This window comes from Vitis vinifera, chromosome 19, assembly GCF_030704535.1.
Source record: "Vitis vinifera cultivar Pinot Noir 40024 chromosome 19, ASM3070453v1".
NCBI lineage: Eukaryota > Viridiplantae > Streptophyta > Magnoliopsida > Vitales > Vitaceae > Vitis > Vitis vinifera.
The window spans coordinates 2,495,948-2,520,008 of record NC_081823.1 but is presented as its reverse complement, the minus strand read 5'-3'; the positions used below and the strand labels follow the sequence as shown (position 1 = coordinate 2,520,008).

At 29.0% G+C, this 24,061-nt stretch overlaps 1 protein-coding gene across 1 annotated transcript; it reads left to right on the top strand.

Annotated features, from left to right (window-relative positions):
* The first annotated feature begins 8,984 nt into the window (after nucleotides 1-8,984).
* LOC100255434 (squamosa promoter-binding-like protein 3) lies at nucleotides 8,985-10,520 on the top strand. The gene is made up of 2 exons (XM_002282562.5): nucleotides 8,985-9,505; nucleotides 10,057-10,520. The coding sequence occupies exons 1-2, from the start codon at nucleotides 9,117-9,119 to the stop codon at nucleotides 10,280-10,282; spliced, it is 615 nt and encodes a 204-aa protein (XP_002282598.1). The 5' UTR covers nucleotides 8,985-9,116; the 3' UTR covers nucleotides 10,283-10,520.
* The last annotated feature ends 13,541 nt before the right edge of the window (nucleotides 10,521-24,061 follow it).

The following is a 24,061-nucleotide window of genomic DNA, read 5'->3' as shown; positions in this document are numbered from 1 at the left end:
TTTGAAATTAGCTCATTTTCTTTCTTCCTTTCTTAGCATATGAATTGAGTCTAGCTGATCAAATGTATAAGATTATTTTTAGATTTCATGGATTATAGTTCCATTTCTCTACTGTTATTTCTGGTTCATGAATGCAACCTTCATTTTCTGTTTGTAGGACTTAATTAGGCATCTTGCCATACTCAAATCTGGTAAAAGTCGGGAAGTTCAGGTGAGCTTTTCCTCAATGTTTGTTGTAAACTAGACTCTGGACCTCTGGTAAATGCATGAATGGTAGTATGACTGAAAGCAGAGTATTTTGTTTATGATTTCTTTTACCATTGTTGCTTCAGTTTTTTTGTTCCTTTGTAGTCTTCCATATTAACAACCCCAATCCACCTTATTTTGCAGAAGGCTTTGGACACAGATCTTAAACCTACAACATCTTGCAGATGCTCTGAAATGTCATAATCAGGGCCTGTTCAGCAGCACAAGGAGCTTGTAAAAAGATCGATATCTGCAAAACCCCAGAAGGCATGGTTGCTTTTTCTCTTTTATCCCCCTTGTGAATACCCTGTCTTTCATATATTGGTCTTGATGTTGCTGATTCAAGGAAAGCATATTTTAATTATTTTAAGTTGTTTTCACGTGTTTTTTAAAGGTTGGTTTAAAAAATAATTGTACCAAATGGAGAATGATTAAAAATAAAGCATTATAAATAAAAATTATTTTTTAGAAATATTTGAAAACAAAGAAAACATGTTAGAGAAATTTTTTTAAGTAGACTTTTGTTTTAGAAAACATCATAGAACTGTTTTCGGAAATTATTCTTAAAGACCATGTTTTGGAAACTGTTTCCAAAAACAATCCAAAACAGGCCCAAAATTGCACTCCTGTTGATGATCTTGTTATCCACTTTATTATTAACAGACAGAGGAACTGAGATAACTGAGATCAAATCAAAGGACATTTAAAAAATCATGTTTGCTTGGTGAGAAAAGAAAACTGAAAACCAATTGTTGTCATGCCATGCAATTTTCTTATCTTAAGGGAAGCAAGAAACTGTTTCTTGTTTGGTTCAAAGAGATCCCTGTGAATGAGACATGGGATTCTTCCTATTGAAAAGGGAAAATCACACATTGGATTCTCTCCCTCTGACAATTATAGCTAAAGCAAGTTATCAATAGTTGAATGGAACTAAGGGAAGCTTATCCTAATATGCTTGTTAAGTGCTTATTATTTCTCTTTTTATGGTTAGGTGAAGGAGGTTTGAGACAAGGAGATCCTCTTTTGACTTTACATGCAATGGCCAATAGCCCGTTCCGCATTCTGATGTGAAATCAACTCCACATTTTCTGCATGCGGGTTATTCTCATGGATCGTTTTCCTCGAATCGGTAAGAATGGACTTAAAGTTACTTTTGAAAAAGGAAAGTGATTCCTTTGGTTTAAGAATAAAATGCTAGCAAAGATAACTTTGTAGATGGAAAAAGTTGTTCTGATAAGATTGAAACCCCATAAAAACCAAAGCCTATGGTGTGGAAAACCTGTCCTATTAGGGGCAGGGTAGGTACCCAAAAATCCAGTCCTACTTTTCTTTCATATGTTCTCTAGAAAAGGTTCAAGCATATTGTGAAATATGTCAAGAAAAGTTAGATGGTAGGTTGAATCCATGACTAAATGCAGTTGGTTCCAAGTTTGGTGCCTAAAATGTTTGGGCTAAGATAAGTGTTGGGATGTGGGCTAAGATTTGGGCCATTTAAATCCCATACAACATTGGGCGAATTAGGGCTTGGGTTCTAGATGGGTGGTTTCAAAGTACCCAACCCAAAATATTTTATGTCAGGAATATCTTCTAAAAACATTACTAAACGGGTTCTAAATAAGTGTTTCTTCTAAAAATTATTTATTTATTATGTAATATTAGAAAAGCATTTTTATCAAAATCATTTACAAATAGTTGCAAATTGTGTCGTATTTGGAGTGCGTTTGGTAGTGATTCTGGAAAGTATTTCTAGTCTTTTTTAACACTTGAAAATTTTTATGTTTAAGTATCAAAAAGACTAGAAACACTTTTAAGAATCATTGTCAAACGCACTCTTAAAAAATTAGATTTAAATTTTATTCAAATGCATCAATTGGTGGTAATTATAAATAAGGGTCAAACTATGGCATCAAATTATACATTGAGGTGCCATCGATCAAATGGTGTCACATATGCACTCCCCGATTCCATTTGTTTGTGCCTTTATACCTTGGTTTTATAAGTTTGTATCCTCATTCGACGGTTTAGATTTTGTCACACATATTCACCGATTCAACCGAGGAATTCAGTAGTAATTTGCATTTTCCTAAAATTAATGGAGTTGTATGGATGAAAAATCAATGAATCCAATGCCCTGTCGATTTCTTATCCCTAAATAACAAGATAATGTTGGAAAGATGATAGAAATGTGAGATTCTAACAAGGTGGAGGAAGTACCCCATTGGAAAGTGACTGAATGGGGCTCAAATGGAGAAGGTCATAATCACCAATTCGTCTTCTACTCACCACCATCATACACTTTTCAGTATGGACTAGCATGTGAATGTGCACATGAATATATTTTTGTTAAGTTTGGTCCCTATGCTCTGCAAAACACCAAATTCTTTGGCCCGCAGATACAACTTTCTTTGGCCCATATCACTTGGGGTTTCCTCTATCTACATTTGGATAATAACTAGGCCCACAGAGAGGGCCCATTTGGAGGTCATTTTCTTAGAAATGTAGGCCCTGTTTGGAGAGTATTATTTTTAAATATGTTTGATGAACTTTTGATTAAAGAAAAAAAAAGGTTTTTAAAAATAATTTTTAGATGTTTTTGTAAAGTATTTTGAGCAACAATTAAAAGTATAGAAAACATTTTCAAAAGTTTTGCATGGTACATAAGTGCGTGTACTAACAAGCTAAGAACCGTTTCAAACTTTTTTTTTTTAACTCATAGAATTTGACATTTTTATTATAAACATTTTTGTGGAGAAACAATTATGCCACTTTTTTGTTTTTTTTTTTTATTGGTTGAAATGTGAATAGAGCTAAATGTTATGAAGTTTACGACTATGTTTGGTTCCTAGAAAATTTGAGGGAAAATGCGAAAAAAAGAAAATAGAAAGAAAAAGTATAAGGAAAAAAAAAAAGATTCAAAATTAGTAAATTATTTTTAAATGTTACTTCAAACTCATTTCACTTATTTTTTTTTATTATATAAAGATTAAATAATTTTAAAATATATAAATTTCTAATTATATTTGATTTTTTTTCATAATAAAACCAAACATTAAAAAACCATTTTTCTTAATTTTTTTTTTCCTTTGGTATTTTCAAAGAACCAAACATATCTGAATATTAATAATAACTTATTGGTTTTTATTTTTTATTTTTTTATCATTTAATAAAGATAAAATATTTTTTAAAAAATAATTTAATACTTAATACTATTAAGTGGTGATTAGTTTTAAATTTTATTTAAAATTAAGTTTTAAAAAACAAATACCACCTAAATGCATATAGTTAAATTTTGGTTTATGTTTAAAAAAATTTTAATTTAATTTTTATTTTTTTTCATTTCTTTAGTAAATATTTATAAGAAAACTCTATTTGTAAATTTGTTTGAGAAATAAGAGAGAAAATGGTAAAAACCAAAACTTTTCTAAGTTGTATTCAACTTTTATCTTCATCACAATTTTTTGGGTTTTTAATATTTCTAGAAAGTACCATGAAGGAAAAAAAAATGTTAAAGAAAATGGTTTTCTTGTAATATGAAAATTATTAAAAATATCAAATATAATTAAAATTAACTAGAAATTTATATATTTTAAAATTATTAAATCTTTATATAAAAATTTAAAATAAATTAAATAAGTTTAAAGTGGAATATAAAAATAATTTATATACCTTAAACATATTTTTAAATTTTATTCATATTTATTTATTTTATATATTTTCTCTTTAATTTTTTTCCTTATATTTGTTTCGCAAAATTTATGAAACCAAAGGTAGAAATTTATATGAGAAATTGAGCCTATTCAAACATATCATGTAAATACATATATATATATATATATATATATGTCATATTTTCAATCAATTGTTTTATGGAGAGGTGATATGGCTTAAAAAATTGGGAGAATTACCCAAAATGGTGGGTTAGAAAAAATAATGACCATGAAGGCTCACTCTTTTAGAAGACAATTTTACCCTTTAATATGTTTTTTATATTATTTATAAATAAATTGAGATTGTCAATGATGTGGGACTCATACATGATGATAAATACAAGTTGATAAATGATGTGGGACTCATACATGATGATAAGTACATGTTGATAGGCAATCAACGGTACATTTTTCAACTTGAAAAAATTGTTATCACTTTTGAATAATTAACTATTTAAAAATCTGTTTTTTTTTTTTAAATTGAGATTTTTTAAAGAATCTTGTAAAATTTTTTTTTTTAATATCTCATAAATAAAAACCATATCCTAAAGTTATTATATCGTTTTATATATAAAACATACAATTAAAAACTTTGTTATCATAATATAATAAATAATGAGCACTCATCAATTGAATAATATATAAATATTCAATTGACTAACACACACCTATTAAATGGAATAACTCACAATTATTTATTGGGTAACATAGCACGTGAAAAAATTAAATAAAAATAAATTAAATTATGTTATAATATATTGTAATGATAGTGCATTTATATTGTAAGTATAATGCATTTATGTCGTACCTATATTTCATTATAAAAGTAATAATTTTAAAAATGTTTATTCATACCCTATTGGTATTAACACATCGTATTAATATATTAACAACATTTATTTAGTATTTTGAAATTATTTAATAATTTTTGTATATATATATATATATATATATATATATATATAAACTACGTGAATTCAAATTAGTATTTCATTTGATTTCAGAAATTATTTATGATATAGGTATGTTGTGAAATATGGTATGATCATACAAAATTACCATTTTTATAAAAAAATTCATAAATTTCTTAATTAGGTTTTATTGTAATGTATTATAATGTAAGTGTATTTATATTGCAATTATAACATATTTTTGTTGTGCTTGTATTGTATAATAAAAATAATAATATTAAGGATCACCTTTTATACCTTATTAATATTCAACATATCAAATATATTAACATCATCTACTCGATACATTGAGAAAAAAAATTTATATGAAAATTAAAATAAATAAAAACATTATGCAAAGGAAAAAAAATCATATAATTTTTTTTAAATTATTTTATTATATAAAAAAAAATGATTAAACATTTTTTTATCATTTTCTTATTATTTTTAGAGAATCTAAATGAAAAATTAAACATTTTATCTTCCTTAAATTTAATACAAAAATATAATTTATCAATTTAAAATTATATATATATATATATATATATATATATATATATATATATATATATATATGAAAAAATCATCATTTTTATTATATAATTATAAAACTTATTTTTTTCTTCATAAAATTAAAAATTAGAATAAAAATAAAAAATGTAAAAAAATAATAAATGATATTTTGAAAATATTTTTTAAAAGTATTTTTGTTTTAAATAGTAAATTTAAATAACAAATTATATATAATTGTAAGGGTTAAACCCAAAATTTTGATTTAAAATTTAAATATCAATAATTACAATAAATGTGGGACCCATGTACCATAAATGTATCGACAAAAGTGTTTTAAATGCTTTGAATTTTAAAAGTTTTAGTTAAATGACAGTTTTAGTATATTAAACTTATTAAAGTTATCCCCAATAATTATTAAAAGATATCATCTTTTCTAATAATTATTTTGTCCAACCTATTGGGTAATTCTCTCAAAAAAATTTTACCCATCACCAAACATAAATAAATAAATAAATAAACATAAAAGTAGGACATGTGAGTGTGAGGTATGGGTACCTGACTACTGAGTTCTGAGATCTTACATTACAAATTTACAACTAGGCTGACTTTTCATATGGTACAGTTGCTCAAGGGAGCCATGTGAAATGATGGGTGTTGGGTCATGTCAATTGCACAATTTTGTCCTCCTCCTGCTCATAATAATTGCTGCAACATAACAACATTTCATGCCAAAACTTCTCTCTCTCTCTCTCTCTCTCTCTCTCTCCCCCTCCCCAGTCCCCCTCCCATGCCCCAATCTTTATAACTTTGTCCATTTACTTATGACCCTGTCTTCTCCATGTTAGTACTTAGGACTACTCTCTTTCCCCAACCTTTCCCTTCCTGTTTCCCTTTGTACCCTTCTTTCATACTCTCATCTCAACTACTTGTTGCCTTTCAACCAAAATCAGGCTAAGCTCTGCATCTAATTCCCCCATTTGGGAGATTACAAAGCCCACTGAATCACACCATATACTGCAATTATGACCAATTAACCAGTGTTTTTCATGATTGATCATGTGTGTGAGTTTTTTCCATGACCCATCGTGAAAAATTTGGACAACAAAACGCCTTGAGTTAGAGTTATAACACATGGCCCATCCTTACAATGAAACAGATACGGGGTTTCATTGAATTCTTAAGAGAGATGATATTAGAGGATGTTGGTAGTACAGATCCAAGATGTGGCAAAGAGAAGAGGAGAGGAGAGGAGAGAGATGAATAAAAGCCAGGGGCTAGGGATTAATAAAGAAAGGAGTAGCATAGGACACTGTGCTGCACTGCTGTGTCCAACTCAGAGACTTCAATTTTGTGAAACATTGGTGCTGTACGGCCCTTCTAAAGGGGGGTCCCTCCATTACTGAGCTGTCCCTCTCAACTACTCCCTTGCCCCTCTTATTTAGGGTTTTGGCTTCTGCCCATTGAGATCTCCCCTATTTCTTGGAGGTGCAAGCTCATTCTAGATATCAGAAAGTAGGATACAGTAAATGTTTCTACAATAATTTTGGATTGATATTAACATGATGCCAGATTCTAGTAATCGGTTTGAAATTTGTTTGTAACATTGATTTTTAGAATTAAATAATTTAATATTAAGAGTTTATTTGATAGTGATTTAAAAAAATATATTTTTTATATTTTTTATTTTTTAAATATTTTAAAAGTTAAAATACTTTTTAAAATCAATATAAAACTCACTTTTAATTAAAAAAATATTTTTTTATATGGGTTTGTAAATGAAATTATTTTTAATAAAACCAATTTTTGGGAATTGTTTTGAAGATATTCTATAAAGTTTTAGAAAATAATGTTACAAAATAGGTTATTGATTTTTAAAAAATACTTGAGATTAGTTTGATGTGGATGAAACCCACCAAGCAGTTGGGATTGTGCTGGTGGGTTTGGTACCAGTTTGCCAGCAATGATATAAATCTTGCACAAAACTCAATTCCCATACAAGGGTACATGGCCCCTACCCACTATTATTTTCTACCATTTGTACGGCTCTTTACTCTTTTTTGTCTTTTCTTTACTTTCAGCTGAATTTTATATACTTTGTTCAATTAAAATCACTCTTCACTTATAAGTTATAACACATTTTAAATATATTTATATTAAATAAAATAATACTTATAAATGATATCAGATCATTAATTTAAAGTTGATCACCAATTATAAAGCAACTATTTGGTCATGTAATTTTGTGACGTAATGTTTACGTAGAAAAGTTTTAAAATCATGAAATTTGTTGAATTTATGATCATCTATGTATATAAAGATTATGGAAAAAGGTTGCCTAAGGATAAGGTCTTATCCCCACCTTATCATGAACCCTTTATTAATATGTGAAAATAACATGATGGTAGTGATGTTGGGAAGGTGGAAGACTCATTTTTGGTAGTGAAATATTCTATAGTTATAAGCCATAATGCTTTATTTTTGCTACAAAAATTCCATAAAGAAGAAAAAAATTGAATCGATATCTTTTATTAGGTATAGTATTAAAAAGATGAAGTGGAATAAATATAATTAAAAGTTAAAATTATTTAAAAGTTATATTTCGATTCTTTATTCTTTAAGTAAAGAAGAAAAATAAATAAATTTAGGAAAGTATTTGAAATTTTTTTATTAAGTTTAAGTTTATATTTTATTTTTCCTCATTTTTTTCCTACTATATTTTTCTCCGTTTCATATCTTCTTTAAAACTTTTCAAGAGCTGAACCAAACCTAAAAATTCAACAAAACTAAGATACATTGTTGAATAATTACTTCAAAGACCATGCTAATGTAAGGACTCTAATTAAATACCTCTTAATTAATTAAGATCTTTAGTAAATTAAGTCATCCAATCATTCTTAACTAAATCACCTAAAAATACAAAATCAAATAATTTCTCGTATCCCTTGCATTATAACAAGAGTAATACCAAGAATTACTCATCCTCCACATTCTAGTTAGAGCATATCTCGATAAACATCTAACATATATAATATTAATTTAATGAAAAAAAAAAATTGAAGCCATGACCCCTCTAAGATTTTGCGACTAAATTACATACTAAGATTAATGTATTAGATTCTATGCACATGTTGTAACTCTTTTTTTCATGTCAAGAATGAATATCATGCTCACCCTTTGCATGGCAAGGCGAGTAATACCAAAGAATTACTCATTATTTACATTCTAGTAAGAGTCGTATCCCAATTTGCTTCTTCAACAGACATGTAACATGTATGATATTAATTTTATGAAAAAAAGAAAATCGGGTCTCAGTCTTGACCTCTCCGCGAAATTAAATACTAAGATTAATGTATTGCATTTTATCCACATGCTATAAATCACTTTCCTTTTTGTTTGGAGAATGAACATCTCACTGGGCAACTGCAAATACATTCAGTAAAAGGTGACAAAGGAATTCAGAGGGAATTACAAAAATGAAAAATGAGCAGAGCCCCTCTTGTTTAAAGTCCTTTAACCATCATTCACTGTGTCACTAACCTAGACTGACAAAAAACACGGAGAAATATGGAGCAGCTGGTCTTGTGGTCCTCACACCCTCACTTCTCCTCCTCTTTTTTGACCTTTTTCCATCATATGCCTTCACCAACTTTTTCCTTCTTCTTCTTCTTCCTCCTCCTCCTCCTTACCAGCCTCTCATACAATGGAATCCAAGTCTTCTACCACCCCAAAAGCCCTGGAAACCAAGCTTGCTTTCAAAGAAAAAGTTGCGCCAAAGCAAGAGACTGGTGCAATTGACTTTGACTTTGAAGAAGAAGAAGATGATGATGATGATTACCCTTATGGTGGTAGGGCGCTGTTTAAGGATGATGATGGTATTAACAAGAAGAAGAAAACGGTGGCTGCTGTGTCAGGTAGCCGGAGTGGTGGTGGTGGGGTGGGGTCGCCCTGCTGCCAGGCGGAGAAGTGTGGGGCTGACTTGACTGATGCCAAGCGGTATCATCGACGGCATAAGGTCTGTGAGGTTCATGCCAAGGCAGCGATGGTTGAGGTGGCCGGGCTCCGGCAGCGGTTTTGTCAGCAATGCAGCAGGTCTTGAGGAACCCTACTTGGTTCTTTAGCTAACTATATATATTTATATATCTGTTTGTTTCCAAGGAAAGTATTCCTAGAAAGTTTTAATTTCATTGGAAAGAATTTAATTTTGGTTTAGGGTTTCATTTATTTGGACTGATATTTTATGGACTTTTTTTTTGGGTTTTCCATACATTTTTTTCAGCATTGAATTGAATGCAGTCCCCTATTCAATTCTATGTTGTATGCAAATAAACTTGCGTTCCTGTTTGTTTTGATGGAAAATATGGGCATGTCCTATATTAATTTACCTCAGTTACCTTTCTTCAACAAAAAAACTACTTTCACTGAACCCCAAATTTTCCCTGAAGATTTTCTGTTCAAACAAATGAATCCAATGTTGTAAAACTTTCCCTTTTTTTCTCTGCAATTTATATATGTTGGAGTTTGATTTTCACACTCTTGAAACCGATGAATCCTGTGTTTTTGGCATCATTTCATGATGATAATTGAAAATCTGCAGATGGTTTTTATATTTCATCCATGTATGATGATCAGTTCTTTCACAGGTTCCATGAGTTGTCTGAGTTTGATGAAGCCAAGAGGAGTTGCCGGAGGCGGTTGGCCGGCCACAATGAGAGGCGGAGGAAGGGTGCATCGGAGTCTCAGAATGCAGAAGGGTCAGGCGGGAAAGAGAAGGAAAATCAGTGCAGGCAAGCCGAGGAAAGAGCTGCAGGCAGAGTTGAGATCAACCTCCCTGGAACCTCTTCTTATAAGCATTTCCAGATCAGATGAAAAAAAAAAAGGGAAAGGAAAAAATTCGAAGTGTTTTTGCTCCCTCTCTTCTGTCATCATCCTATATCAATTTGGCCTTTGATCTTTGGCCTCTCTTCCCCCTTTGAGTGATTTGTGTTTAGGATTTGTGGGCTATTTGCATGTGGATTAGGCCTTCTGGGTTGGTGTGTGATTATGTGCCATGTACTTCTATGGTTAATAATGATTAATAAATTAGTCCTTTTTGGTTTTTTTGAAATCATCTCTATTAAAAATGCATTTAAAAATAGAAAAAAAAAATCAAACATCTAACAAAAATTTTAAAATACTTTTAAAAAATTTTAAAATTACTTATTATACTTCATGAAGAAATTCTTTATGGTGATTCTTTTAAAAATATTTTTACTATGACCGAACGTACCAGGTACAAAGAATGACCTATTCAAGTCGACAAGTACTATCAATCCATTAGCCTTATCATTTCAAATACCTCGTTAAGTTTGGGAATTAGTGTCCGATCCCATAATTTGATTTCTGGCATTCGCACAAAAGCTCATGGCTCAAGAGCACATCTAAACCTACTAAAATAGAAAACAGTTCTTGAAAATTCATAAGAGATCAAGAGGTTGAACTTGGGCATTTGGGAAGCAAAGCTAGATAAAGTCCATCAGGTCACTTGCAAAGCCTATAAGGCATAAACACCAAGGGTTGTGACAAGATGCGTACAAGGAACATCCCAAAATGAATTTTGTTCTATCCCATCAATAGGAGGCCCCTCATGCTAATCAAGCACACACCACTCATCATAGGCCTAACCAACCAATGATAAGCTCTACATGATCCTCGACATTTAAACCCCTAACATGCCACTTTCCAAGGGAAAATTAACTCCTTCAACCAATCAAAGCCTAGGACAAGAAGCTTACAAAAAGAAAGAGGACTAAGAATGACAAAAAGAGTAATATGCTCTCTCTCCACAATCTGCATACTCTTTCATCTTCTCCTCATTTATTTATGTTCTTATTTCTCTCCCTCTTCCTCTCCCTTCTCATGGGTCATTTCAATTTTCATATCTCCCCCCTATATACCTCACAATCCCCTCCACTTGTGGCTCCCTTTCCATTTAGGGCTATGCCATGGTTGTTCCACTCATTTATACTTTACCTATTCCCTTTCTTGAAAAGTACATTTATTACTTTGAAATAGTTTGCTTTTTTAGATTTTTCTCTTTGTTGATTTCATACATTTGCTTGATGTGTATGTTTTCTTTTTGCATTGTTTCAGAAAAAAAAAAGCAGGATAAAGTAATGGGTTTATATGTTCACTTTTTGTTAAACATAAATTTAAGAGTTTTTCTTAAATTTGTTAGCCTATTCCTCTTTGATTTTGAACTCTGAAAACACATTGGTCTACCAAAGAAGATATCTAGTTGAATTGAAAAAAAAATGTCTTTAATTAGATTTCTTGACTATTTTATTTTGATGTTTTGCTCTACTTGTTAAGATTTTGAAGCATGATGTTGTAGCAAATGTTCTATTTCTATACTGTAAAAAATTGTTCTTGTGGTTCTTGTTGCATATGTACTTTTAAGCATAAATCTAGTGGAAAAGTGATAAATGTGTTGACCAATTTGGTGTTCTAAAGAGTTGAATCAGAATCAGAGAAATAGAATTTGACTCCATTTTGATTTCTCATCCTTGGTGATCGGAAGAAACATTCCATTTGTCCCACAAAGGAAAATGAATTTGTTTCCTTAAACCCCTCAAGGGGAGATATTGGAGGTGTTATTTAAGTCTTTTTCCATGAGCAGTGTTGGAAGAATGGTTTTGATTTCTTTTCCAAAATTCAAAACCCCTCTTTTAAAGTAGTTTTGGTTTCTATCATAAAGTGAAAACAATACTTTTTTTATGAGCATTTAGGTCAAATATTCTTCTTTTGTGCTACTTAACTTTTAAGTAATGGAACCAATCTGATATACATGAATAGTCATTCTTTTCTATCAATGACAAAATTGAAGATCATCATAGCCTTTGCCAATTGGGTATCTAGTTTTTCAACAGTTTGGGAAAAATATTTTTTCCTATTTGTAGTTCTCTTCCCAAGGGATAAGAAGTTGGTTTAATTGAAAACCTCAATTTTCATCAAACAATTTTTTTGCATCCCTTGCCTATCTACAATTTCCATTTTTCTTTTACCAAATCATAAGTGACATTTGCTAAATTTGGAACCCAGTTGGTCCTGCAATGCAAACCACAACATTCAAATAGTAATCTCTAACAAAAGTCATGGCAAAGAATGATTTCAACTGAGGACTGAAATATTACTCACAACTAAAATATTAAGTGAGATGATGCTTATGCATAGCTAAAATACTTTTGTCATACGCTTTCTGTAAGTAAGGATGGTCCTTTAGAACTTCATTCATACCTAGATATAGATGCAAGGAAAAGTAATATGACATGGACTCATCATTAGTTCTTAAAATTTAGGCATGAATAACCAAAGTGTTTGAACTCATTGGAAAATCATGTGCATTATGCAATCTTTTTTTTATCAATAATCCATTTAAAAGAATTCAATGAAAAATGGAGTGTAAGTTTTATCCAAATGCAAATTTCTAAAAACTGTTTATAAGGTGATGAAAAAGAATGTTGTACAATGGTCTCTATTTCTTTCTTTTTTTTCTTTTCTTTTCTCTCTCTCTATATATATTTAGTATAAACTTATGGATTTTAATAACTAAATTCATGATTGTTATTTGAATTTTTTTTTATATTTATTTTTCAAGGACAAGGAAAAAAGAACTTAGATTTTCAATTTGGTATAACTCTAAAAGTGATCATCCTAGAAAGTGAACAACTCATCTTCAATGAAAAATACTAAAGAATCTAATGATAAGGTTTGTATTTTTGGTACTATTTGGTATGTTAATGTGTTGATGATTCTTGTATATAAGTAAGTATAATATTTTCCATGCCAACACACATATTTCATCATATATACAATAATATTTAATATTATCAACATCACTTTTTTTGTGTTCATGCAGTGGTGATTGTGGTATGTTTTTTTTATCAAATTTGTGGAATACCTGATGCACAACCATCCAATGGATACACTAAGAGGAGAGTGGATGGATTGGTTTTGTGAGAAGATGACAATGGAGTTATTTTTCTATAAAGAACTTCCTATGTGATCCCATTGTAAATGAATAGTGGAATATGTTTCTATGTAATAACATTGAAGTTTTTTGTTTAGCCAATTCCTATGTTATAGCACGTATTTAAATAGTTACATGTTTGTCGTACATCCAAAGAAATGAATGGTTGCAATTTTTTTTTATATTTTATAAATGTGATTGTGTTATGATTGTCAACAAGTTTAAATTTATTGTAGTAAGCATAATAATAGAAACTTATATTTCAATGTAGTTCAAATCATATTTTTTTAACTCAAACTTAACGAGTGTTAAGTTACTTGTAAAAGAAACTTAACCCAAGTGTAGTTCAGGTGAATATCCTCAATTAAAACTTAACTCCTACTAAGTTCTTTATTAAAAAAACTTAACTTCAGTGTAGTTCAGGACATTTGTTTTAATTCAAACTTAACGAGTGTCAAGTTACTTGTAAATTAAACTTAACCCTAATGCAGTTCAGGTGAATATCCTCAATTAAAACTTAACTCCTATTAAGTTCTTTATTAAAAAAACTTAACTTCAATTTTGTTCAGGTAAATTTTTTTTAACTAAAACTTAACCATTGTTAAGTTCTTTGCAAAATAAACTTAAACATCTCCAAATATGTATGATCAAATATTAATGAGACTAGTATTCCAAAAAAATAAAGAGTTCACTTGTCATTTCAAATGAGTTGGTATTGAGGGGTGAACTTAAACTTCATTTTTAAGCTTTAAGTTCATCGCTTAATTAAAAGGGATTGAATCAAAGTATGTGATTGGAGCCAAAATATGTGCTCTAATGGCACATATTCGATATGATTTGTGCACCAAAGGACATTCAAATCACCCAACTTGACCTAAATCAATGCTAAGGCCCTAGCCATGGGTTTAATCTATACTTTGGAGATTTATCTCAGGTTCAAGGGAAGAAAATTGTGCAAATTGAATGACTTTAGATTTTGAAAGATCAAGAAATGGCTAAATGAGGAAATAAGTGAGTCAAGACTCATTGAACGTAAGGAAAGGCAAAACAAGGATATCATGAGGTTGGAGGATGATAAATGACCATTATGGAGTAAGAAAGAAGGCAAGAAAGCATGGGGAATGAGGTATGAAGCAAGATTTAGCTGTATGGAAATTTAGAACTCAAAAATCTGATGGCATTATATACTCTGACTTTGAGGACAAATTTTGAGCACTTTCTGGAGTCCATTATATACATACTATATATCGTTTCGAAGCTCGGGAAGTTAGGAGTCCAACACTTCAAACGGTTTGCAAATCGGAGTTGAAATGAAGAAGTTATGGCCATTTGAAGACAACTGCACCAAGTTGGAGGGTCATTTCGAAATGATTTCGAAATTCAACTTATGAATTCGAAATCCACTTCGAAATGACACCAATTTCGAATTCACCCACTGCCACTTTGATGTTCCACCTCCTCTACCTCGGGAATTGCATCTAAAGCACTCCATCCGCCCTAGGTGAACCCCACACGACTAGAAATCACAATTTTATTATTTTTTAATCATTTTTAGGAAATTATTTTGTAATAAGTGGCCAATGAGAGTGTGCCACATGTTAGGTAATTGAGGATATTATATAAACTCTCTCAATTCTAGGTTTTAGGAATCGAAAATCTTGGATTTTTTTTCTGGAGTTTTTGACATTGAAGGAGGAAGAAGACGAGAACTTTGGTTTGTTTTATTTTTCTTCTTTATTGAATACATTGTTTTTAGTTTCTTTTGATTCAAATTATGGATTTTTACCCTACTATGGATTGTGAATGTGACATCACCCCCATGAGAGGCTAAGATCCAACTTGGGGCTTGAAGCATGAAAACCTAAGGGTTAGGAAACCTATAGGGACAATGGGTAAATTATTTTAACAATGAGATTAATTATTGGTTGGGTGACAATTTATCAATTTTTTTATCCTATCCTTGTGGGTTCGTTTAGGGAATGATACGGTAGGTTATTACTTGATACTAGTGATTCTTGGTAATTCTTGATCATTAGTTATCCTCGCCTTACCTACCGTTATTTGCCCTTAAATAAAGCTATAAGGAGTAGGAAGGGTTAAAAAGCCAAATCTTAAATTGATAATCAATCTCATTCATTTGATGGTTTTAGGAATATGTTTGAAAAATGAAAAATTAGGTTTCGGATGCAATTTTGAGTTATAGAACCCAACTTGATCGCGAGTGGCCAAGGATCCCAAAACCCTAAGATCATATTACTTAAAATACCCTTGTTTTCTATAATTTCTATACCCTAGGTTGGATTGTGGAAAACCTCAAACTTGAATCAATTGAATTTAAAATCAATATTCATTTTCTCTTATTAATCCAATTTCTTTTACTTAGTTTCACATTATTCACATATTGTTTTTCACTTAAGGATTTAAACAAAAACAATTCATTTATTCTAGTATTGACAATTTTCATAAGCCAGTCCTTGAGAACGATACCCGGAATACTACAAAAGTCGTAGTGACTCTTTCTCTAGTTTTTCTTGACCAGAGTTACTACATAAAAAGGCTAAGTATTTTGGTACAATAGAGAAATTTCGGTCAGTATGATTACATGTTTTGTGTCCTTATTCACAATATACAAAAAATTACAATATAAAATCTTTTATATGCCCAATCATCATCTACAAAAAACAACAAAAAAATCGCCATAAAATTGGCTTAGTGACAATTTCATTCATTCTCTAATCGTAAAGAGCAATCTTGCATTCCTATTTCAGTGTGTCCACTATTATCATTCTGATAATGCAGGGGGATTGGTCGTTTGCACAACTTTTGGTTATGACCATAATCACCACATCAACCACAACCCCTTGATATATTTCTCTTATGCTTTCACCATTCAACCGACTACTTGCATGACGATGATCACGGGATATCGTATCCAAGCTACAAGTGTGTGTTGAATGATAGTTCCTTATTTGAAATAGATCAAAATTTTCCAACTTGATTGCACAAAGTCACCACTTGCATTCTTTATCGACACATCCAACATGTAATAACTTGGTCAAAGATTTTAATGTTTTGAACTGAAACTTTCTTTTCAACGCAATCATGCACAACTTCTTATGCAATTCTTTCTTATCGGAGTATATTAGGTGTTCTTCTCTATGGTCATCACCAGTTTCACTATAACCAACTATAAATGATTCCATAACTGCCTCTTCCATTACATCAATTTGCATCACTTGGCTATCCTCATTCGGGTTAACATTCATTCCACCATCTTCATCATCCTTGTTCATATTCAATTTATGAGAATCAAAACAATTAAGTGGATCATAGCTCAACCTTGTTCTGTTTTCATAATCAAAACCACTTAAAGATTCACTACTATTTATGAATATCAGGTCCATATTGATTTCTTTCTTAACCTTAGATAAAGTATGAGAGCCAAAATCAGTGTTGATGATTGATTCATACCCATGATTGCCACTTTTTTCTCTATTATGATACATAATGGAACTAGCAACTTACCATCAGTACAATTTAAAAGAATGAAAATTTTCATATCTCCATCATTTCTTAGCTATATAGGAGTGGTTGGTATATTGTCATTGAATACATACTTCATCGAAAGATTGTGCTTTGTTGGATCTACTTTCAAAATGTGACAAACAATCTTCAATAATTCTTCATATGTTGTAGTCTTCTTAGGTTCAATACCCTTACCTTGGCAACCTTCAAAGTAATACATGTTTCCATTTTGCACCCAATCTCCTTCATAAAGAAGCATTATTCCCATTTTATCAATCACTTTAACAAAAATAAATAAATAAATTGAATTATTGATACAAAAAAATAATATTGAAATAGTAGTTATTTAGATAAGTAAGTCAATCTTGCAAAGTTGTCGATTAACATGTTGAACTGTACTCAACTATCTTCAAGTTTTATATATAAAGAACTTAATACTAGTTACGTCCAGTTTTTACATGTTAAATACAAACTTTACTTTTTTCATACAAATCTTTTTAACAAAAAATTTCACTCATGTTTACTCTAAAAATTTCATTCTTTTCCTTACAACCAAATAATGTTGAGAATAGCAAAACTAAGGTATTTTTTTTTTTCCAAATGAGTTTACATACCTTCATTCGACCTCGCCATATGTTTTTATTTAATCTTCTTTGCTTCTCTAACCTCAGTTTTAATGGTAGGTTGCAGTAATGGTGTATAGGAACATACTCACATTGTTGGTAAGAGATATCCAGACATATGTAGTACCGATGAGAGATGTAAAGCTAAAATGTTTTGCTATTGGAGATATCATGTCTTTAGTGGATGATCTTACTATTTTCTATTTCTTTTAGCTTAATTTTATTGGTGGGTTACAAAAATGGCGTATAGAGACGTACTCACAGTGTAAGTGAGAGAGATGCTGAGAGATATAGTATTGATGAGAGAAGTAAAGCTAAAGTTTTCTATTTTTTGAGGGATATCATGTCTTTGGTGGGGGATCTTATGTGTTTTTGGAAGGAAATTAATAAGGGTAAAAATGTCCAAATTAGGTCATCTCTCAAAACAATTAATTGGTGAGGTTGTTTTTACAATTTTACCTTTATTCTGAGTCACCTATCTAAATAACCCTTTATATTAAAAGGAGTCACTAAGTGGTTGAGAATTAGGGTAGCCAATAGAGAGTTGCCCCCTAAAAGTTGTGTACCAACGATTACTTCAAATAGAAACACTATCAAACACATTCTTAATCTTCCTATATTCAATTGCTTTGATTTTACACAAATAATTTATGGAAGTTGATGACTAATGCGGTTAATTTTCTAGAAGGGATTGAATTTTAAAAAGTTTTGAGAGGAAGTTTCTAATTTATAAAATTTTCTCAGATGTTTTCTGAATTTATTTGCCTTATTTTCTTCTTTATACCAAGAATGAAAATTATATAAATTGTAAATAATTTTGTTATATTTTATTTTCATTGCTGTTATTTTCCAAAATTAACCCAACAAAAAGTTTTAAAATTTTTCGAACACTTTTCTTTTCCTATTATTTTCCATAAAACTTATGCAAATATCTTTTAACTTCACAAAAAGTCACATAACATGTCTTTGTAACATTTTTAAAAACTTATTAATTTCAAAAATACCATTCTTCATACATTTTTAACTTCTTTTTTTTCAAATAAAGGGTGGAAATAAGTGTAAAAATATTAATAAGAATAAAAGATAACTTGAAAGAGAGGAGAAGATAAATGAAATGAATGACACCAAATTGCTATAAAAGTTAACACGATAAGTTACTTGTGAATGAAAATTATCTAATAAATGCAATAAAATGTAATTGCATAAAAGAGAGTAAGAAAGAAAGATTGTAAACTCAAGTTTTTATAGTGGTTCAATGCAACGCAACCTACATTTACTATCTTCAAGGTCCTAATCAAGTAAAGATTCCACTATTTCGAGGCTTTCGACCTAAGTCTCAAAGCTTACAATTGGATTATAATTTCAATTAACCCTCTTAGACTTATGGTTCTAACTATCCTCTTAGATTTATGGTTCTAAACACCCTTCACAACAAGACTTTTCAAGACAGTTTTCAAACTCTTCTTTTTAGATTATGGTTCCAAAATACCCTCACAAGATATAGAAATGAAAAAAGGATTCCTACTTTACAAATTCAAGTTCAAATGGTACAAAGAAAAACTAGGATTGAGGTGCACTAATAGATATGTAAGTTTTAAAACAAAGTGCACTCAAAACACTCTCCCAAGACTCAAATAATTTTTATAAAAGATTTAGAACTCTTGGGCACAAAAACAAAGAGTTTGAAGCCTTTAAATAGATATTAAAAGCTCAAAACTATTGTTAGACAAGTTTGAGGGTCAACTAGTTGAGTAACCAATTCAATTTGGTTCACTAACTATTAACATTTAATACTTTGGCAAGTAGCCATTGGAGGTCAAAAGGTCAATCGACCCTTTATTGGTCTTTAACTGACTCAATATTCGCTACTAGAAGAGAGAGGGTGTGAAAATACCCCTTGACCAATTGAGCCCAATTAGTTCCTAACACTTTTGACCATTTGCACTGTAAAGTGCTTAAAACCCCATTTTAAGGATTGAAACCTTTAACAACTTTTGTATAACTTCTTAAAACCTTTTAGGATAAGTTTTAAAAAATATTTGGCTCAATGATTACTACTTAAAAACTATACATTTTAAATAATAATTCTCATGAATTCCATACCTTTTGAGTAGTAATTATGCCTAATATGCCCAAGTAATACATTGTTACCCTTGCAAGAGATGCTAATGATTTTTGTGAAGTTTTGGAGGGATTTCAAGGTGATTTTTGAAGCATTGAGTGACAAAAGAGAAATGGAATTGAGGAGGGCAAATAATATGGATGATGAGGAAGAAGCAATGTATTTGGATCGAGATTTGGAGCTGATTTGAAGGTAGTTGAGGTGGATTCAAAATGAAGAAATGGAAAAAATGACAAAAGAAAGCTTAAAAATTAAATATTTTCATTTCGCATGACTATGCAAAATGGACCAAAATGTGGAATTGTGCCGCAAACAAATGAGAATTGTCAAGTTGATTTCACATGATCATGCGAAAATTTCACACAGTCATGTGAAATGCTCCAAAGAGTTGCAATTGCTACTGTTGAATTATTGATTTCACACAACCATGCGAAATTGGTTGAGCTCGTGCAAAATGGTCATTTTGTAGTTAAACTCCAAATTGTTTGATGAAGAAGCTTTCGAAAGACCTCTTACATGATCCCAAGTGTCCACTTGACCTTGTCCTATAAATAGAAACTTCAATTCTTCATGAAGAAAATGGAGGAGGAGAAAACTTTTTGAACATTTTCTAATTGTAGAATTTTCCAGATTTTCTCTCTCAATAGAATTCTCTATTTTCCTTCATTTTCTCACTAGCCAAACATGTCTTGTGAGACCAAATCTCCAAGCATGAGTGGTTAAATCTCATTTTTCTAGGAGGAATAAGGATCTTGAAGCAAGATCCATGGTGAATTAGAGAAATGAGCTTGAATTACAAAGGTAATTTGATCCATTTGATTAATTGATTGAATTTTGAGGGTTTTTCTCGTCAAATTGTCTTGGATGACTATTACATTGCAAACTAAGTGGATTCATTAAATTTTTAAAGTTAGATTTAATGAAATCAAATAGTTGCATTGTATGAATCATTGGAAGATGATTTAAGATGAACTGAATTTATAGTTTAAATTGATCTCTTGGATTAAATAACCTAATTTGAAGATAAATTAGATTTAGACTTAAAGCTACATCTAAAATCAGTTTAGATGAGAATTTAGGTTTTCAATCTAACTTGATGAAAATTAGATATCAACATCTATTGACTTTAGAAATTGTTTTCTATAAAATCCTAACTCCGAGAATTTCATTTTCTATTAATTTTCTTCTAGTTTACATTTCATTATTCTTCTCAATTTGAGACCATTGTTAAATTGATTTTTCACCATAAATTTTCAAATCAATTTCACTTTATTACAATCACTTTGTATCCTCCCATTCAAACCTTAATTACCGAGAATAATTCATCCTAGTGGACGACACCTAAAAACCACTATACTACGATAGTTTGTATTGAAACCATTTTTTGACCAGGTACAAACTACTCTAAAATAGTGAATTTAGTTATAAATTGTGTTTTGATGCAATAAATCAGAAAAATTAATTGATCACTCAAGATTTTTAATTGAAAACATGAAATCATCTAATTATAAAAATAAAATAAAAATTAAAACAAATTAGTATTTGGATGACTTTAGATACTTGAGTAAAAAATAAAATGCAGGTTCTAATACATCAACAACTTTACAAAGAAATCCTAGACAAGTAAGTCTTGAAAGTTCTTTTCTTTGATATATTTTCTTTTACTTAAGATAAACATTTATGGGAGAATTATCTTTTGGGGGTAGATGGACCCCCAAATTAACAAAAGGTTCATATAAGTCTTCAAATTGAGTTGAAGGATATGAAATAGTAATAGACAAATATACCCTTTAAGAACACATAAAATATTTTATAAAATTAAGTTAAATAATTTTTTTTCAAAAATACTAAATTAAATAAAAGTAGTTTTCAAAAATATTAAATTAAATATTTTTTTTTCAAAAATATTAAATTAAAATTTTTTTTTTCAAAAATATTAGATTAAATTAAAGTATTTAAAAAAAATATTAAATTAAATTTTTTTAAAATATTAAATTAAATAAATTTATTTTTAAAAAATATTAAATTAAATAAAAGTATTTTAAAAAATATTAAATTACATAAAAGTATTTTTTTTTAAATATTAAATTAAATAAAAGTATTTTTCAAAAATATTAATTTTTTTTCTCAAAATCAACAAAGGGCATTTTTGGAAATACTGAAGGATGATATCCTTCAACTCAATTTTCATACTTTCATTGGGTCTTGGGCTCAATTTGAAGAGTTACATGGACCTTTTGTTAATTTGAGGGTCCATCTACCCCCAAAACATAATTCTCCCAACATTTATATCCAAACTTTGTTTTATTATTATTAAAATTAAGATTAACCAAACTTTGATCTAACAAGATGATCTCAACAAAAATCATGAACAATCAACCAATCGTAATGTAGCTCTAATTCAATATCGAATTGATTTTGTTTGAGTTGAAAAGTTATAATTATTCCTTAACACGTGTATTGTTCTCTTTTTCATTCATTCCAATTCAAATCCTTTTATTTTATAATACTAAAAAAATGATTTCGCTGTTTGATATTTCAACTAAGTTCGTAAGCACTCCCAACGTGTAGTGTAGCTCCAATTTTGTACAAATTGATTTTGTAACTTTGTTTGACTTGAAAATATATTATTATTATTACTACTTTTCTAATCCATTCATTTAGTTTGGAATTAATTAAAAATAATAAAATCATTGATGATATCTTCAATTAATTTAGTTCTATTTATTTAGTATAATATCTACCATGTATTTTATCATTTTATTTTTAAAAGGGTAACTTATAATTTTGGTTGGTAAATTACTTCTTCAAATCAAATTATTCAAGAAATAAGTTTTTATTAATATTAAAAAACTTTTAAAATTTTTTTCCCTAAACAAATAGACTCAAAATCCATAAAGACGCAAAGCGTTGTATTCCTTAACAAGTCTATTAATTTTAAAAAATAATTTGAAACTCAAAAAACAACTCAATCTTAACTAAAAATTTATGGACTAAAATTAATAGACAATGACTATGTTGTTTCTTCTTAACACATAACTACTATTGTACAAATTTTGTCAATAAACAAATCAACTTCAAATCAAGCTAGACTTAATTTAAATTTATTGATGAGTCTAATAATTTTTAAAATTATATAACTCAAAAATAAACTCAATCAAATCTGATCCCAAATGAGTTATAAATTTATGATTTGTCTTTTGTACATAATTATATTTTCTTAATGTTGTCACTAGACAAACAAATTTTAAATCAAGTGAAACCAAATTAAATGACATAATATTTTAGATTCTTTATTTAATCTACCAATTTTTAAGAATAATTAAGAATTCAAAAATTTGATTCAATCAATTACAAACCAAATCAAAATTAGTAAAAAATATTCCATTTTTTATTAAACATTAAATATATATACATATAATAAAAGACTTAACTTATTTACATATTAAAAAAAAAACTTTACATATTTTTAAATTTAAATAAAATATTATTAACATTTATTATTTTAAAATTATCATTATTTACCTTTTTAAAATAATTAATTATATCTTTATAAAGATATTAACATCCATATTTTATAATATTACTAAAAATATAATTTATAATTTTACTATAATATTAATATTCATATTTCACTAAAAAAAATTACTTTTAATTTATTTATAATGAAAAAATAAATTTTACTTTTAAAAAAACTCAAATTAAGCTTAATTAACATTATATAAATTAAATTTACAATTTTTTTTTATAAAATTAAAAATTAAAAATATTTTTAAAAATTAAAATTTATTTATACAAATAATTTTATTTTATTTTCATTCTTTTAAAAAATATTTTTTTTAAATATGATCTGCCCTTCACTTAAAGTTGATAACTTATGTGGTGTTTGTTTTTTTACTGGATAGAAAAAACCAAAATATTTAAATTTTTTTATTAAGCTAAAAATAATCTATTGACATCATCAAACATAATTAAACTTTCATGTCAACAAGTTACTTTTAGCTGAATAAAAAAAACCAAATATTTTGACTTTTTTTATTCAACCAAAAAATAACCTTAATTTCATGTCAAAGTTAAGGAAGGCCCGATATACCAATTTCCAATTAAAACAAAAAAGGTTATTTGATTAAAAAAATAATAATATTAAATTTTCAAATTAAAATAATGTCCAATTTTTGACAAAACCACCTCTAATGCTTTTTTTTTTTAAGTCTAAACATATATAAAAAATAATCTAATATTAAAAGACATTTATATCATTATTTTTTAAGTTCAAAGACGGGAGAAATTACTTTTATAAAGTTGGGATCATTTCATCCCGGTCAATCAAATAATCCCAACAAAAAATAGAATGATTCAAGTTCTAAAAG